General features: G+C 48.7%; 1 protein-coding gene across 1 annotated transcript in view; it reads left to right on the forward strand.

Moving 5' to 3' along the window:
- Positions 1 to 16586, forward strand: part of CSPG4 (chondroitin sulfate proteoglycan 4) — a 137852-nt gene that overhangs the window by 98064 nt on the left and 23202 nt on the right. The window contains exons 2-5 of the mRNA XM_079953111.1: positions 1505 to 1668; positions 3508 to 7083; positions 8264 to 8743; positions 11185 to 11361. Coding sequence (XP_079809237.1) covers positions 1505 to 1668; positions 3508 to 7083; positions 8264 to 8743; positions 11185 to 11361 — 4397 coding nt within the window. The remainder of the gene's footprint in view (positions 1 to 1504; positions 1669 to 3507; positions 7084 to 8263; positions 8744 to 11184; positions 11362 to 16586) is intronic.

Raw genomic sequence — 16586 nt, forward strand, 5'->3', positions numbered from 1 at the left:
GGGGGTCCTCCTGGATCCATTGCTGTTGCTAGAGTCTTGGGTGGCCTCAGTGGCACCAAGTGCCTTCCTTCAGCTTTGGCTGGTGGCCCATCTATGCCCCTATCTGGACAGGGAGAGCCTAACTACTGTTCTCTACACTCTGGTAACCTCAAGGTTAGATTACTGCAATGCGTTATACATAGGGCTGCCTCTGAAGATGGTTCGGAAATGTTATGTTTCCAAGGGGTTGCTCGAGAGCAAGCAGGCAAATATCTCCCTACTTGGCAGCAAAGCCTTGGCTTTGCTTCCAAAATAAACTTTATTTGTCCGGAGCGCCACTCTCACGTGGCTGACTCAATCGCTGGCAGAATCCATGAGTGGGCGGTTCCTAAACTTTCCCCAGCAAAGCAGCTTCTTGACGTCCAGTCTGCGTCTCCCCCTCTGCGTGGATGCTTTCTGCGCAAAGAGGGCATGGGCAGCGGAGGACCACTTTCCTTCCCGCTTCTCCCAGGCAAGGAGTCCGGGGACCGCCTCGCCACTTCTGACTCCTGCACCTCCTCTCCACTGGAGGCGTATTTACTCTCCTCCATTGAAGAGGAGCTACTTCCCACGATCCCTGGAGGCTCCCTATAATCCATTTGGCTTTTGCTCTCTCCCTCTTGAACTGATGGCAGTTTCCTGACAGGAAACTTCAGCTAATGCAGAATTCAACAGCCAGGTTGTTCACTGGGGCAAGACACATAACGTCCTGACCTAACATCACTGGGACCTTCATTATATGTTTTTAGGCATCAGGCGAAAACCTTGCTCTTCAACCAGGCCTTTGGCTGATTAACTGTCTATGTCCTTTAAATATGTTTGTGGGAGGGCGGCATTTTTGTTTAGTTTTGTTCTTGTTTTTATTATGTACTTTGTGGGACTTTTCTTTCTTTTTCATTCATTTTTTGATGTGAACTGCCCTGAGATCTTCAGATGAAGGGCAGTAGACAAATTTAATAAATAATAATGATCATAATCATAACATTAAGAAGAGTATCTGCTGGATCAGACCAATAGCCCATCCAGTTCAGTGTCCTTTTCTCACAGTTGCCTATGGGAAAATTACAAGCAGGATCTGAGCATGGAGCACCCACCTCTCCTTCGGTTTCCACCAAGTGGCATTCAGAAGGGGTCAGAGAGAGAGAGAGAGAGAGAGAGAGAGAGAGAGGGTGGGGCTTCACCCACTTTTGACTCTGGCCCTGCCCCCACTAGCTTTGGTCCCATGTGGGCATCCTGCCAGATTACCCCCCAGGGAATCTGACCCCCAAGAGAGAAAACAGGCTGCCCACCCCTAGTCTAGCATAGAGACTGATACTTTATGGCAAATGTCTCACATATTCCCAGTAGAACATGGCCATGAAAGCCACAGGCTAGGCCTGTGGTTCTCCTACTAATCATATGAAATGGCACCAGGTTCATAGTGCCGTGCAGGAAGATTGGAAGATTGCAGGCCAGGAGAGTTGATGGCAGAACATCTCTCTTTCAGTGTCCTTCTTTGGGGACGGCTATGTAGAGATGCCCTTGGCGAGCTCCTGCAGCACCATCCAGCTTCATCTGCAGTTCTACACCCGGCAGCAGAATGGACTCCTCTTCCTGGCTGCAGGACAGAAGGACTATCTACTGTTGGAGCTCCGGGCTGGCATTCTGCAGGTCAGCAAGATGTTCTCCTGCAGCTTTTACACACAACAGTTTTTATTGCATGATTGTGCAGCTGTTGCTAGCGATGGGAGTGGATTTGGTCAGAACATGAATTTCCCCAGTTTGGGGAGCCTCACTTCCTGCCCATTATGAGCAGGCACAGCTCCCTGGGGTTTTGTGTCCAGCTCCATTTCCTCCTGGGTGGAAGGGTGGCATAGAAATCAAACAAATCAATCAATCCTGATACCAGGGGTGCTTCCAGATGATCCCATTTATTGAGCAATCATCCTCATTTGTTTGCATTGATTATTTAATGAACATTCATTCTGGTTTCTTTCCAGGGAGGTTAGATGACCTTTCATCAAAGCCAAGTCTTGTCCCACACTTTCCAGAATGTCTAATTTTTTGAGGAAGTGGGTTTTTGTTGGGCAAGACCTTCCAATCAACTTATAATTGTGAAACCTGAATTTGCCAGCATGTGATTGAATCCCACCTGAAACTAGCGATGGTCTGGGAGTGCTCTCAGCCTTCCTGCCAATATCCTCCATTTTCAAGCCAGAAAAATAACAACCCCATGATCTCAAAAAGGAGGAGGGGGTAGCTGGTGGCAGAGAAGGCTTGCTTCGTCCATAGCTGAAAGTCATTCACTTCAGAAGCACAATTCCCTGCAGGGGATTTATGGTTTCCTCTGCCTCCCAACTCAGCTCAAAAGGCAACCCCAGGCTCCCCAGAATTCCCCAGGGCTCCTGTGGTTTGGGAAGCTGTTGTTCTGCATGCCAGGAAAGGTAAGGAAGCCTTACAGAGAGGCTTCCTGCAGGGCCACCCTGCTGTCACTTCTGCTAGGTAAATACAGTGGTACCCCAGGTTACAGACACTTCAGGTTACAGACGCTTCAGGTTACAGACTCCGCTAACCCAGAATAGTACCTCGGGTTAAGAACTTTGCTTCAGGATGAGAACAGAAATCGTGCAGCGGCGGTGCAGTGGCAGCGGGAGGCCCCATTAGCTAAAGTGCTTCAGGTTAAGAACAGTTTCAGGTTAAGAACAGACCTCCAGAACCAATTAAGTTCTTAACCCAAGGTACCACTGTAAATGGGAAGGTAGCATGTGGCAGGTGTTCAAAGGCTTGCAGGTGGGCTCTGAGGGAAGGTATTTGAACTCTGCCATACTTTCAGTGATGTCATTGGAAGCATAAGGAAGCATAACAGGGTCTCAGTTAAAGACTGGACTGGAGAGGACTCAAAAACTGGGCATTTGAAACAAACTTTTGATAGAAAGCAGAAGGACTTTTTAAAGGTTTTAATTAACGTAACATCAAAATTACAAACAAAACAAAAAAACATAATCAAGGTTACAAAACATAACACAGGAGAACAGCACAAAGCCAGAGTTCATACTTTGGTGGGAGAAGAACATTTTTATATACTGTATCTAATTTGACACATAGGAAATAGAATCCCACCAAACAGCTTAGAAATGTTCCTGATCCTTTAGAAACAGGTAATTTGTGAGTTGCTTTCTTTTCCATGGCCAGATTCCACATATTCTTGAGAGGTTTAAGTCCTGTAGTGTCTTCCATTTCTGGGCCAAAGAAGTTCCTTCTGCAGCCAGCACCCACACAAGAAGTTCCTTAGATCACAAAGGCCAATTTTAAAACAAATGAATTCCTCACATGGCCTGGCAATAAACTCTCACTCAATTTGCAGCATTGAGATTGTGACACTAGCCTAGTTTACAGAGTTGTCAAAAGAGTTACTGTACTGAGATAACAAACATAAGGCACACTGAACATTCAGAAAGTTCTAATGAACAAATGATTCTAATGATTCTGATTTGCCTTCTCCTTTTGTAGGCCAGAATGGACCTGGGCTCTGAAGAACTGACTCTCAAGTCCCCAGCAGGACCACATCTCAGTAACCTCATCATCCACGATGTTGATCTGTTGATGGCCGATGGGTGGATGACCCTGATTGTGGATGGCCTTTTCAATACCTCTGTGGAAATTCCAAGACCCCTGGAGGAGCTGGACATCAATTATGGCCTCTATGTGGGAGGAACAGGGAGCCTGGAACTGCCGTATCTCATCGGAGTGAGTGTGCCCTTCAGGGGCTGCCTCCACATGGTGACGTTCAACGATCGTGATGTCCTGTCCGCATTGGCTTCTAGCAGTGGCACCAAGAGATCCCACAGCATCCGAGAGGGGTGCAGTGTAGAGTTCTCTGCTGGGCCCAATGATCCCCTTGGCTTTCTGGGACCAAACTCTTATATTGCGCTCCCCAGCTGGAGTGCAAGGAATGAAGGGACCATTGAGTTTGTAATAACCACAAGCATCAAGCAAGCCCCTCTGATCTATCAGTCAGGACTTGAAAATGACTTCTTCTACCTGGAGATCTTTGACGGGCGCTTGAGAGGGGTGGTGGAGAAGGGCAATGGTGTCGTGGTGCTCCACAACAACGTTTACCTCAGCAATGAGGAGGAACACTATGTCAAGGTCTTCATGGATGTCCGGAAGTTTGAGATCCTCGTTGACTACTATGCCTCACAGACCTCCAACAAGGGTATCCACAGTCACCTCGATCTTCAAGGGCCACTCTTCCTGGGAGGTCTGAATGAGAAGGCTGCCCAGAGAATGAGAGAGCGTGGGCTGGGTTTTATGTCTGGAAACAGCTTCTCTAACACCTCCTTTGTGGGCTGCCTGGAGGACCTGAGGATAAATGAGGAGAAGAGGAGTTTGCAAGATGCTCTCATCACAAGGGACATAACAGCTGGCTGCAGGAAACTGGAGCAGTACTCTGACTATGATGACACATATGAGCAGGATGAGGCCCCCACAAGTTCTGCTCCTGACCATTGGCATGGCCCTGTTATGGAACCATGTCGCCCTGATGCCAGCCTCCCCCCAGTCTTTGCTAACTTCACCAAATTGCTGCATGTCAGCCCTTTGGTTGTTGCTGAAGGAGGTATGGCTTTTTTGGAGTGGCGACACACCCAGCCAACCATTGACCTGAACAGCGCTAACATCAGGCAGTCTCAGGTAGTTTTCAGCATCAACATGGACCCAAGGCATGGGCAACTGGAGTTAGGAATCTCCCGGACCAGAGGCAGAAGGAAATTTACTCTGTTGGACATCATCAATCGAAAAGTCAAGTACGTTCATGATGGCTCTGAGAGACCAATGGATCAGTTGCTGCTGGAGGTAACTGTCACTGCCAGGAAAGGGATCCCAGAGTGTCTGCAACAAGGCCAGATCTATCTGCTACCCATAAAGATAAGTCCAGCCAATGATCCCCCTGAAGTGGTCTTTCCACAGGGAGATCGCATGGTCATTCTGGAGCACACGCGCAAGCATCTCAACCCAGACATTGTCCGTGCACTTGATGATGATACCCCATGTGACAGCTTACGATTCCAACTGCTTGGTGGGAAGAGAATGGAAGAAGGCTACATAGAATATGACTTCCACCCTGGAGTCCCAATTGAGGAGTTTTCCTGCAGGGACTTGGAAGCTGGTCATGTGGTCTATGTCCACCAAAATGGGCCCACATCAACCCTCATTCTCCAAGTTAATGATGGTATGGTGATGAGCCCAGTGGCTACCTTAAGGGTGGTTGCTGTGGAGCCAGACATCCAGGTACGCAACAACACAGGCCTCTTTGTCTCGCAAGGGGGTGCGGTTCCTATCACCCTGGCCAACCTTTCTGTAGAGACCAATGCAATACAGCAAAAAGTGCCCATCTTGTATCGCCTGACTGTGCCCCTTCAGTACGGTGAGATCCAAAAGCAAGGGAGCCTGGGTGGAGAATGGAAGAGGGTGGAGTCTTTCTACCAGCAGGATGTTGAGCAAGGGCGCATCCAATATTTCAGCACAGACGAAGTTCACCACGCAGAAGATACAATTGAGAAGCTACAGTTTGTGGTCCAAGTGGGTCAGAAGACTCTGAGAAACAACACCTTCCTCATTAGGATCAAGAGGGCCACCATCAGGATGAAGACCATGATCCCCCTCCAGATGATGAATAAGAAAGAAAGGAACATCACCTCTGCTGATTTGGGGGCAGCCTTAGAGGAGCTGAGCTCTAGCTCAGAGCCTTTCCACTATGTCATAATTCAGCCACCCAGAAAGGGGAACCTTGAGCTTCGTGGCACAAGGCTGACTGAAGGCTTCGGTTTCACACAAGATGATTTGCAAAGCCATCAGCTCAGCTACAGCGCAACCATCCGAGACTCAAAGGAGACTGAAGACACCTTCCAATTCCGTGTCATGGCTGGAGAGCAATACTCCCCCATATATACTTACAGGATACAGGTTGGGGGGGACCCGGATGCCCCTATCCTGACCAATGTCCTTCTGTCTGTTTTGGAAGGAGGGCAGGCTGTCATCTCCAAGGACCACCTGTTCGTCAAGAGTGCGAACAGCATGAACTACATGTATGAGGTAGTAGATGGCCCGACCCATGGGAAGCTGATCTGGAGGACACTTGAGCATGTGCCGGCCAGCAAGGAGGTGATAACAAAATTCACCAATGAAGACATCCTCCAAGGCCGCCTTGTTTACCAGCATGATCATTCAGAGACCCTGGAAGACGACATTCCATTTGTGGCCATCAAGCAGGAAGAGGGAAGCTCTGACTTCGAGGCTGAGGACGTGAGAGGTGTTTTCAGGGTCTCTATTCAGCCTGTGAACAACCACCCTCCATTCCAGTTGGTCAACAAGGTCTTTAATGTGGTGCGGCATGGGCAGCGCTTGATGACCACTGATGATATCGCCTTCTTTGACAAGGATTCAGGCTTCTCAGATACCCAGATAGTGTTAGTAAGGAAGGACATTCTTTTTGGTAGCATTATCACTGTCGAGAACAGAAGCCGGCAAATCTATCGTTTCACTCAGGATGACCTAAGGAAGAAGAAAATCCTCTTTGTCCACTCTGGAGCTGACAGGGGATGGATCCAATTCCAGGTTTCTGATGGCCTGCATCAGGTGGCAGCTCTCTTGGAAGTGCAGGCTTCAGACCCTTACCTCAAAATCAGCAGCTCCACAGGCTTAGTCATCCACCAAGGCAACCAAGGGACCATTGACTCCTCCATCCTCAGCTTGGAGACCAACATGGATGTCAGGACTGATGAAGACATTCTCTTCCGCATAGTAGCCCCACCCAGATGGGGCATGATGCTGCGAGGTGGGCAGCAAGTGTCCTCTTTCACCCAGAGGGACCTGCTGGCAGGAGAGGTTCTTTACCAGCACAATGGGAGCAGGAATTCCCAAGACAAGATCCACTTTTCTGTCGAAGCAAACCAGGTGGCTGTTGACGCAGTGCTGAAGATCGTGATAGTCCTGGACCCCCATCCTAGCCCACTAAACCTTGTTCACCATGAGAGAATACGGATTCTCCATGGGGAAGCTGTGGAGATCAAGAATGACTATTTGCTAGTAAGTTGGTCTAAACCACTCAGCCTAGGGCTTGCCGATCAGAAGGTCGGTGGTTCAAATCCCCGCGACGGGGTGAGCTCCCATTTTTCGGTCCCAGTTCTTGCCAACCTAGCAGTTTGAAAGCACGTCAAAGTGCAAGTAGATAAATAGGTACCGCTCTGGTGGGAAAGTAAATGGCGTTTCTGTGCACTGCTCTGGTTTCACCAGAATCGGCTTAGTCATGCTGGCCACATGACCCAGAAAAACTGTCTGTGGACAAACACCGGCTCCCTCAGCCAGTAAAGCGAGATGAGCTCAGAGTCGTTCACAACTGGACTTAACTGTCAGGGGTCCTTTACCTTTACCTATGCTGTTCCTAGTTCTCTGTCCTTGAGTTTGGGAGACTATGAGGGCTGTTCTAGGAGTTGCAAAGCAGGAGGTGTATATTTATTCTGCAGATTAATTATGTTGTTCTTTTTAAATTATATTTAAAAAATAGGCAGTCATCCTATGTACTCCATTTATTTCCAGCCCTAACAGACCACTTTTCACCATTGGTGGTCAAAAGGCAGTTTGCAGGACAATCAATAAAACAAGCCATCAATCAAATACTGTGGTGTTTAAACAAAACCACAGGTAAAAGCTTAATACAACTTACTCCTTTTTATTTTATTCACCTTTTTCTCCAAGGAGCTTGATGTGGCATACATTGTTCTCCCCCTCCTCTTCAATCTCCACAACAACCCTGAGAGGTACTTTAGGCTAAGAGATGCAGACTGGCCTTAAAGTCACTCAGTGAGTTTCATGGCCGAGTGGAAATTTGAATCCTGGTCTCCCAGGTCTTGGTCCAACACTCTAATTACTGTACCACATTGGCTCTCTACTTAAAATCATAACACAACTTCCATTACACAAGCTTAAGATGCTAAAAAGAGCCCCCAATCACCCCCATTAAGCTTGGATAGGGGAGGTGTAAAGACTTATTATAACCCTAATTACGTGGGAGGGTTGAGCATGATGCCCATGATAGTTTATCCAGTTTGCAAATGGGCCCATGAGCCCCAAAAGATTGGTGACCCCCATCCTATAGGATGCATCAGTCAACTACAGCAACTGGACCACAAGTGATGGTTTTGTATTCGCATTCCTGATTGGGAGGAATGTTGACCACATTTTCTTTCCACCGTCATCCATCTTACAGGTTGAACATGAAGAGATCCCTCCCCAGGAGATCATCTACACTGTCACCATCTCCCCACTTTCAGGATTCCTGGTGGCCTTATCTCATGGCCCCACCTCGGACGAGCCTCCCAGCTTGGATCCCATTCAGACCTTCACCCAGGAGGACATCAATGAAGGCAAAGTTCTCTACCTCCATTCCAGCCCTGAGATACAGGGTGACCAGTTCACCGTTGACATCACAGCCAACGGGGTGGATGCCCTGGCAGGGGTTGTGGTGGACCTGGTGATCATTCCTATTTATTTCCCACTGGAGGTGTACAACATGACAGTGACTGAAGGGAGCTCCCAGGTGCTCTCCATGGACATCCTGAATATCCCCAGCACTTACTTCACGGCTCTTAAGGTGGAGTTTGTCATCGTTGAACCGCCAGAACATGGCATTTTCCAGAAGGTGGAGAGACCCGAAGAGGGCAGCCTAAGTGCATTTTCTTGGTCTGAGGTAAGAAGGCAGCAACATCTACTATTAACCTGAAGTCCTGTTGGTGTTTCTGGCAATGCATGGGTGCGATGCTTCAGAGTTTACTCAGAAGAAAGCCCCAGTGCTACATATATTCCATAGAAATGCATAGTTTTACAGGGCAATCATCTACATTTCTGCTCAAAAGTAAGTCCATTTGCGTTCTGTAGGGCTCACTGCCAGGAAGCTGTGGATAGGATTGGAGGCATAAACACTACATTGTGCCAGCTCTAGGAACATAGAAAGCTGCTTGTGCTGCAATCCCATCTGCACTAGATATTTAAAGCTGTATTTTACCACTTTAAACAGCCATGTCTTCCCCAAAGAGCCCTGAGAGCTGTAGCTTGTGAAGGGCAATGAGAATTGTTAGGAGGCTCCTGTCCACCTTCCAGTGCTACAATTCCTAGAGTGGCTTAACTATCAGTCCCTCTTCCTCCCAGGGAACTCTGGGAATTGTAGCTCTCTGAGGTGAATAGTGCTCTCCCAACAACTCTCATCACGCTTAACAAGTTACAGTTCCCAGGATTCTGTGAGGGGAGCCATGGCTGTTTGAAGTGGCATTGTGGTGCTTTGAATGTATAGTGCAAATGGGGCCTGAGCCAAGCTATTGATCCAGTGTAGTATTGTCTACACTGACTGGCAGCTGCTCTTCAGGGTTACAGGCAGGGGGCCCTACCTGGTAGGGGGCCCTACCAGGGATTGAAACTGGGACCTTCTGCATATAACACATGTGCTTAACACTGAGCTCCAGCCTTTCTCCTAACCTTACAAGGGGGGGGGGGGAGGCACATTATTGACTGGTGCTCTCTTTCTCAAGTTCTAGCTCCAAAACACAGTTTGGAAATTGAGGAAGGGGTTTTGTTTTGTGTGGTGTCCTCACCTTCTGCTCCATAAATCCTTCCATCTAATCCAAGCCTGCACAACTTGTAGCTCAGCAAGCCAAACAAAAACCCTCCAGACTTATGGGGTAGACTCCATAAACCTCCTGGCTTAGCTGCCTGACTAGGACTTTGAAAGTGGGGTGGGGGTCCCCTAAGCACAAGAAACCTGCGATCCACAAGCCAGAGCATGGTAGAAAATAGTGGCTCAGAAGCATGGACCTAGGCTAAGAATTAGAGAACAGGCTGTCTCTGAAAAGCTCAGGAATTTTGATCAGTACCAAAACTGAATTCACAATCCCTTCAAGCAGATAGCCACTCCTGGTTTCCCCCCATAACTTTTAGTGACCTAATGTAGGGAGGAATGCTTTTTAGTTTTTGCTATTGTTAGCTAATGAGGTATAAAAAAATCCTTGTCCCTCTATTCCTCCTGAAGTCTAGAGCTCTGGGGATTAGGAAAACAAAAAGCTTGGACACTGAGTTTTTAAGCATGGATGTGTTCCTAGAAAAAGAGTGGCAAAAGGGAAGTCCTGCCTCAGACCTTCTGCATTCCAAGCAGGTCCTCTGCCACTGAGCTGTGGCTCTTCTGTCCTCCCCTGGCCCACACTAACCAGCCATGGCTCTCCAGGATTTCAGCCAAAGGTCTTTTCCAGTCTGCCCTGGAGACACCCAAACCAATGGCTTCAAGTTACAAGAACAGAGATTCCAACTAAACACCAGGAAGAACTTTCTGTAAGAGCTCTTTGATAGCAAAAGGGCCCCTCTCAGAAAGCAGTGGGGTCTTAAACACAGGTCAGATGGTCAGGGATTCTTCAGCTGCAATTCCTGCATTGCAGGGGGTTGCACTAGGTGACCCTTGGGGTACCATAGAATCATAGAATCATAGAATCATAGAGTTGGAAGAGACCACAAGGGCCATCGAGTCCAACCCCCTGCCAAGCAGGAAACACCATCAGAGCACTCCTGGCATATGGTTGTCAAGCCTCTGCTTAAAGACCTCCAAAGAAGGAGACTCCACCACACTCCTTGGCAGCAAATTCCACTGTCAAACAGCTCTTACTGTCAGGAAGTTCTTCCTAATGTTTAGGTGGAATCTTCTTTCTTGTAGTTTGGATCCATTGCTCCATGTCCGCTTCTCTGGAGCAGCAGAAAACAACCTTTCTCCCTCCTCTATGTGACATCCTTTTATATATTTGAACATGGCTATCATATCACCCCTTAACCTCCTCTTCTCCAGGCTAAACATGCCCAGCTCCCTTAGCCGTTCCTCATAAGGCATCATTTCCAGGCCTTTGACCATTTTAGTTGCCCTCCTCTGGACACGTTCCAGTTTGTCAGTGTCCTTCTTGAACTGTGGTGCCCAGAACTGGACACAGTACTCCAGGTGAGGTCTGACCAGAGCAGAATACAGTGGCACTATTACTTCCCTTGATCTAGATGCTATACTCCTATACCATCCAACTCTACAATTCTTTGATTCTATGATACTGGGAATAGAACCTGGGACCTGTTGCAGACAAATGTCTGTGTCCTCTTTGCATTCAGGTGGAGCATCAGCTTGTTCAATACATGCATGATGGCAGTGAGTCGTTGGTTGACAGATTCACAGTGGTCGCCAACATCTCCAAGCACAACCAAGAGAGCCAACCCAGGACAGTCTACATTGACATTCTCCCAAGCAATGACGAGGCACCGGTGCTGATGGTCAACATAGGACTGCAGGTACCTTGTCAACCAAAGCAAGGGGTGGGGGTGGGACGTTTGAGGATGCTGGGGTGAGGAGCTGAACAGAAATCTCAGCCAGGTTGGCGCCAAGGGACAATCCTGTTTCAAGATACAACTGTAGAGGCCCAGGGGTCAGCAAACTTTTTCAGCAGGGAGCCGGTCCACTGTCCCTCAGACCTTGTGGGGGACCAGACTATATTTTTTGGTGGGAAATGAACAAATTCCTATGCCCCACAAATAACCCAGAGATGCAGTTTAAATAAAAGGACACATTCTACTCATGTAAAAACATGCTGATTCCCGGACCGTCCGCGGGCCGGATTGAGAAGGTGATTGGGTCTGATCCGGCCCCGGGCCTTAGTTTGCCTACCCATGGTATAGGCTGTTAAGAGTGTGCTGGACTCTGAGTTCAGTTTTAAAGGCACGTCTTTGGCATACTCTGTGTCTCACTGACAATATTTGTAAGGGGACATGAATGTGGCAAATGAGCTTCAAATCAAAAGTGCTTTTAGTATCAGGTGTGAAATGCCCTTAGGATGATCAGGGCCTTCATTATCAGCCTGCAATAGTCGAGTGCAGGAACAGAACTCAAGTGGCCAAGCAGGGAAAGGAGAACGTAGAACCACACAGGGCTGGCTCTATCATTAGGCAGGGTGAGGGGGCTGCCTCAGACAGTGGTTGCTGGTGGCACAGTGCTCTCCCCAGATGCTCCACCTGATCCTACAGACATATACCCAGCACCATTCCTTTTGGAAGACAGAGCTGTGCATGCCATGTGGAGTAATCTATGCCCTCTCGTTAGCCTGCTGCCCCCAGAGAACTGAAGGATGTTATCCAGTCACTAGGATTGCAGCATCAATTGCCAGTCCAGTCAAATTCTGTATATGGGATGGCAGGGGTGGCACCATCCTGTCCTTTACCACAAGCAGCAAAAGATATTGGACCATTCCTTATCCCACAGCCCTAAGCCTTTCAAGTTAGCTTTTGATCACTCCCTACTGTGTATAGTGAGAGCCAGCATGGTATATTGGTTAGATTGTGGGCCTGCAGCCTCGGAAGTCAGGGTTCAAATCCCCCACTTGGCCAAGAAGTCAATCAACAATGTCCTTACCTACCTAACAGGGTTGTTGTGAAATTAATATGGGGGGGGGGGGAGCTGTGGTTGCCACTTTCAGCTCATTGGAGGAAATGTGGAATCTCAATGCAATTATAAACATGAGACCCTCCAGATGTTGTTGTGTTCAGCTGCTTGCCCGGTGTGGCCAGTGGTGAGGGATGATGGTGTGGACTTTCCTACCGCTGCTCAGCTCTGCTACTGCCTGAAGAGGTTTCCCACAGAGGCTTTGCACAGAGGTTTTGCGCAGAGGAAACGTACCGGACAGGCAGATATTCAACAGATGGGAGTTGTAGTTAATCAGTGCCTGAAGAGCTACAGGTTCCCCACCCTCCCAGGCACCAGAATCCGACCTCCGTTTTCAGTATTAGCAGAGAAAATAGAGTCTGAAAGCAGGTGTCCATATGAATCTCAGCTCTGAGATCTAGCTGCTAAAGCAAGTTAGTTGCTGGCTGTGGCAGGGAAGAGGAAAGGGTGGGACTGCAGAAAGCAGGCAGCATGCTGCTGCAGTTTTTCCATTAGACCTTAACACCAAGTGAGGCATTGGATGGGTGTTTGGTGGTGGGGAGGTGAAGCAGGAAAGGAGACAGCCTTTTTGCATTCTTTCCTTGGATGCCGCAAACACCATCTGTTTTTCCATCTCTTGCCATGTTGCAACATTGCCACAGGATGGCAGCATACATCCATGCTATGGCTTCCAGCTTGCAAGGGCAGGTTTGTGAAGACGCGTGCAGTTTTATGTAATACAGCAACCACCACGATCCAGCAAAGCGCCTGTACCAGTGGGCACTTTTCCACTGATGGTGGGAAGTTCTTGACTCTAGAGAAGTATAACCAGTCTGTAATGTAACAGGGAGTCCTTGGAGCACCCCACAATCGCCTAACCTTGACTCCCATAGGTTCAGGTCGGGCAAGACACCTCCACCAGGAGATAGAAGCAAAACAGCAGCCAGTAGGCCTTATCTTTAATGTTGCAACAAGATTTCCCACTACCACAAAGTCAAAGCAGCCGGAAGCCCCGAACAATGGTTACATCAATATTTTAAAGTTTCCCGAAGTTTCCCATAATACATCTCAGGATGCATCATCAAGACATCATAGATATGCCACAGAAAAGATGGGGTCTCAGGTAGAACCTGACATCCAGTCATGCCCCTGTCACTCAAATACAGTCTTTCACACTTATTCCATCACAGTACAAAGGAAAGTAAGGGACGCAGGTGGCGCTGTGGGTTAAAGCCTCAGCGCCTAGGACTTGCCGATCGAAAGGTCGGCGGTTCGAATCCCTGCAGCAGGGTGCGCTCCCGCTGCTCGGTCCCAGCGCCTGCCAACCTAGCAGTTCGAAAGCACCTCCGGGTGCAAGTAGATAAATAGGGACCGCTTACCAGCGGGAAGGTAAACGGCGTTTCCGTGTGCGGCTCTGGCTCGCCAGAGCAGCGATGTCACGCTGGCCACGTGACCCGGAAGTGTCTCCGGACAGCGCTGGCCCCTGGCCTCTTAAGTGAGATGGGCGCACAACCCCAGAGTCTGTCAAGACTGGCCCATACGGGCAGGGGTACCTTTACCTTTTACAAAGGAAAGTATTTACAGTTCCCTGGCCAAGCTTCATCCCACTATGGGGCAGGCTGGCATTGTGATTGAGGTGGTTATCTGTCTGAAACTTCTTGGGGCCCACTCACCCCTCCCCTTATACCTCACTTCCCTGGGTCCTAAATGCCATTGGAACTGAGAATATTGATAGAATGAGTGATTTCTTATGCATTTCTAAAGTTTTCCCATTAAGCCAGTATATAGACACATTTATCAGTGAATTGCAACATTTGGTAGTGACATTTTCCCTGTTTTCCTTTGTTGGGGCTCAGCAGGGAGTTGCAGGATCCTGATCTGAGCTCCCCTTGCAGATTCAATGCCTTTGCAGAGATGTTGCTGTTATTTTCTCTTGACACTAGAGGATTTGGTTTGATGGGTGAAAGGCAAGGAAATACCTCTCTGTGGTCCATATGTGGGTGAATTTGTGCAGCAGAGACTGTTTGTCTTTGCCTTATGGCAGTGGCAGAGCTTCATGCTCTGGCACGGGGGGGGGGGGGAGAGCAGGCAGGGGCAGGGCTGGTGTGTGTCCTGGGGGCATGATGCACCGCCTGCTGGGGCATGGTGCCCAGTGCGGGCGGGGGGGGGGCAGCCGCGATGGCACCCCACTGGGATCACATTGCCATGGTTGGTGTGTTCCCCCCGCACTCCTCTTCCTCTGCCAGTGCCTTATGGTGTGGAGAGGCAAGACTCATGGGGGGAGGGAGGTCTCTCACCCCCCCTTCCAATTTCCCAGTAACAGCAAACGCACAGTTCCTCAGCCAGCCCATCCTCCACCAGCTATTTCCTATTCTGTTGTTGTTATTAATTTGCAATGGGAAGGCCTGGTTTTTATGGGGGGGGGTACATATCCCTGGTATAGAGAGACACACAGCCCTAATGTTTGAGCTTCAGTTTGCTTGAAATGAAGGGGAGGGGTGTCTCAAGGAGACACAGTTTTATTTACAGAAATAAATACACACATATACAACCTGAGCGGGTGGTGCTGTGGTCTAACCCACTGAGCCTAGGGCTTGCTGATCAGAAGGTTGGCGGTTCAAATCCCCGTGGTGGAGTGAGCTCCCGTTGCTCGGTCCCTGCTCCTGCCCACCTAGCAGTTTGAAAGCATGTCAAAGTGCAAGTAGATAAATAGGTACTGCTCTGGCAGGAAATGTTTCCGTGCACTGCTCTGGTTCACCAGAAGCGGTTTAGTCATGTTGGCCACATGACCCAGAAGCTGTCTGAGGAAAATGCTGGCTCCCTCAGCTTATAGAGCAAGATGAGCACTGCAACCCCAGAGTCGTCCGCAACTGGACCTAAGTGTCAGGGGTACCTTTACCTTTACAACCTGAGCATAGGATGGAGGGGCTCACAGCATCAACACTCCAACAGATCTTGCTTCTCCATTAGTCTCAGGTTTGGAGCCAGCAAAGAGCAAGCAGGTCTACCCATGAGCCTGGAGGGCCCCCTCACTTAGGGGGCTCTTGCAGTCAGGCTCACTCTTTTAGGATGCTGATGACAGGGCCTACACAAAACACTTTGGCACCTGAGGTGAACCACAAAATTGTGCCCCCCCTCCCCTCCCCCAGGAAAAGGGGGTAAGTGAAGGTCTACATCAAGGACTAGGGGAGGATAAAGATCTACAGAGGATATGGTGCCTCTGTGGATCCTGCTACCTGAGCCGGCTGCCTCACCTTGCCTCATGGGTGGGCCAGCCCTGGCTGATGAGGACACTTAAGTGGCCATGTAAGGTCAAAGAAACTTATCTGACTAGTTCATAGAATCTTCTATGAGATTCTAGCCCTCACTGGGTACAGGACTCCAGGGAAAGGGCTCAGGGCATCATCCAGACAGAGCCCCACAAACCCACAAAAATATTTTCTAACTGTCTCTTGTGACCAAGAGCAGCCCTGGCTTACTGATACCTTTTCTAAATCACTTTCTTTGTTTTGTGTCCTAAGTTTTCCTTTTGGGGTGCTTTGTTAAAATGTTAGAGTGAAGTGCAACTCTTGTCCTCCTTCATGGCTCCTAGAAGTTAAGTGCCTGGAAGCCAAATGGACACATCATTCACTTGCTTTCCAGGTTTCATGCTTGTTAATTTGGAGATGTGATCAAGGTCAGTGGACGTCCTGCCAGATACGAGCAATGCACTCATTGGAGCCAAGGTCCAAGGTTCCAATATCACAGAACTGTGCAGTTGGAGGGGCCCCCAGGGTCATCTAGTCCAACCCCCTGCAATGCAGGAATCACAGCTCAAGAATTCCTGGCAGGTGGCCATCCAAGCTCGGTTTCAAATCCTCCAGTGAAGGAACGTTTTCTCAGCAGCAACCCAGTGGAACGGGGAGTCAAGCTTAACCAGAGACTCAGGTCTGTAATTGAAACGAATCACCCGTGTGTTGTTTTAATTGAACAGAGCTTAATGGCATGATGAGAGATTTAATAGGAAATAAAACAAGCTGCATATGATAAAATACTGGTAAATAAAGCAACCTACATATGATGTATTTCAAAGCAATTTCAGGCAATCATAAGTAAGGGTGGC

The sequence above is a fragment of the Podarcis cretensis genome (genome assembly GCF_951804945.1).
Source record: "Podarcis cretensis genome assembly, chromosome: 14".
Classification (NCBI taxonomy): Eukaryota; Metazoa; Chordata; class Lepidosauria; order Squamata; family Lacertidae; genus Podarcis; species Podarcis cretensis.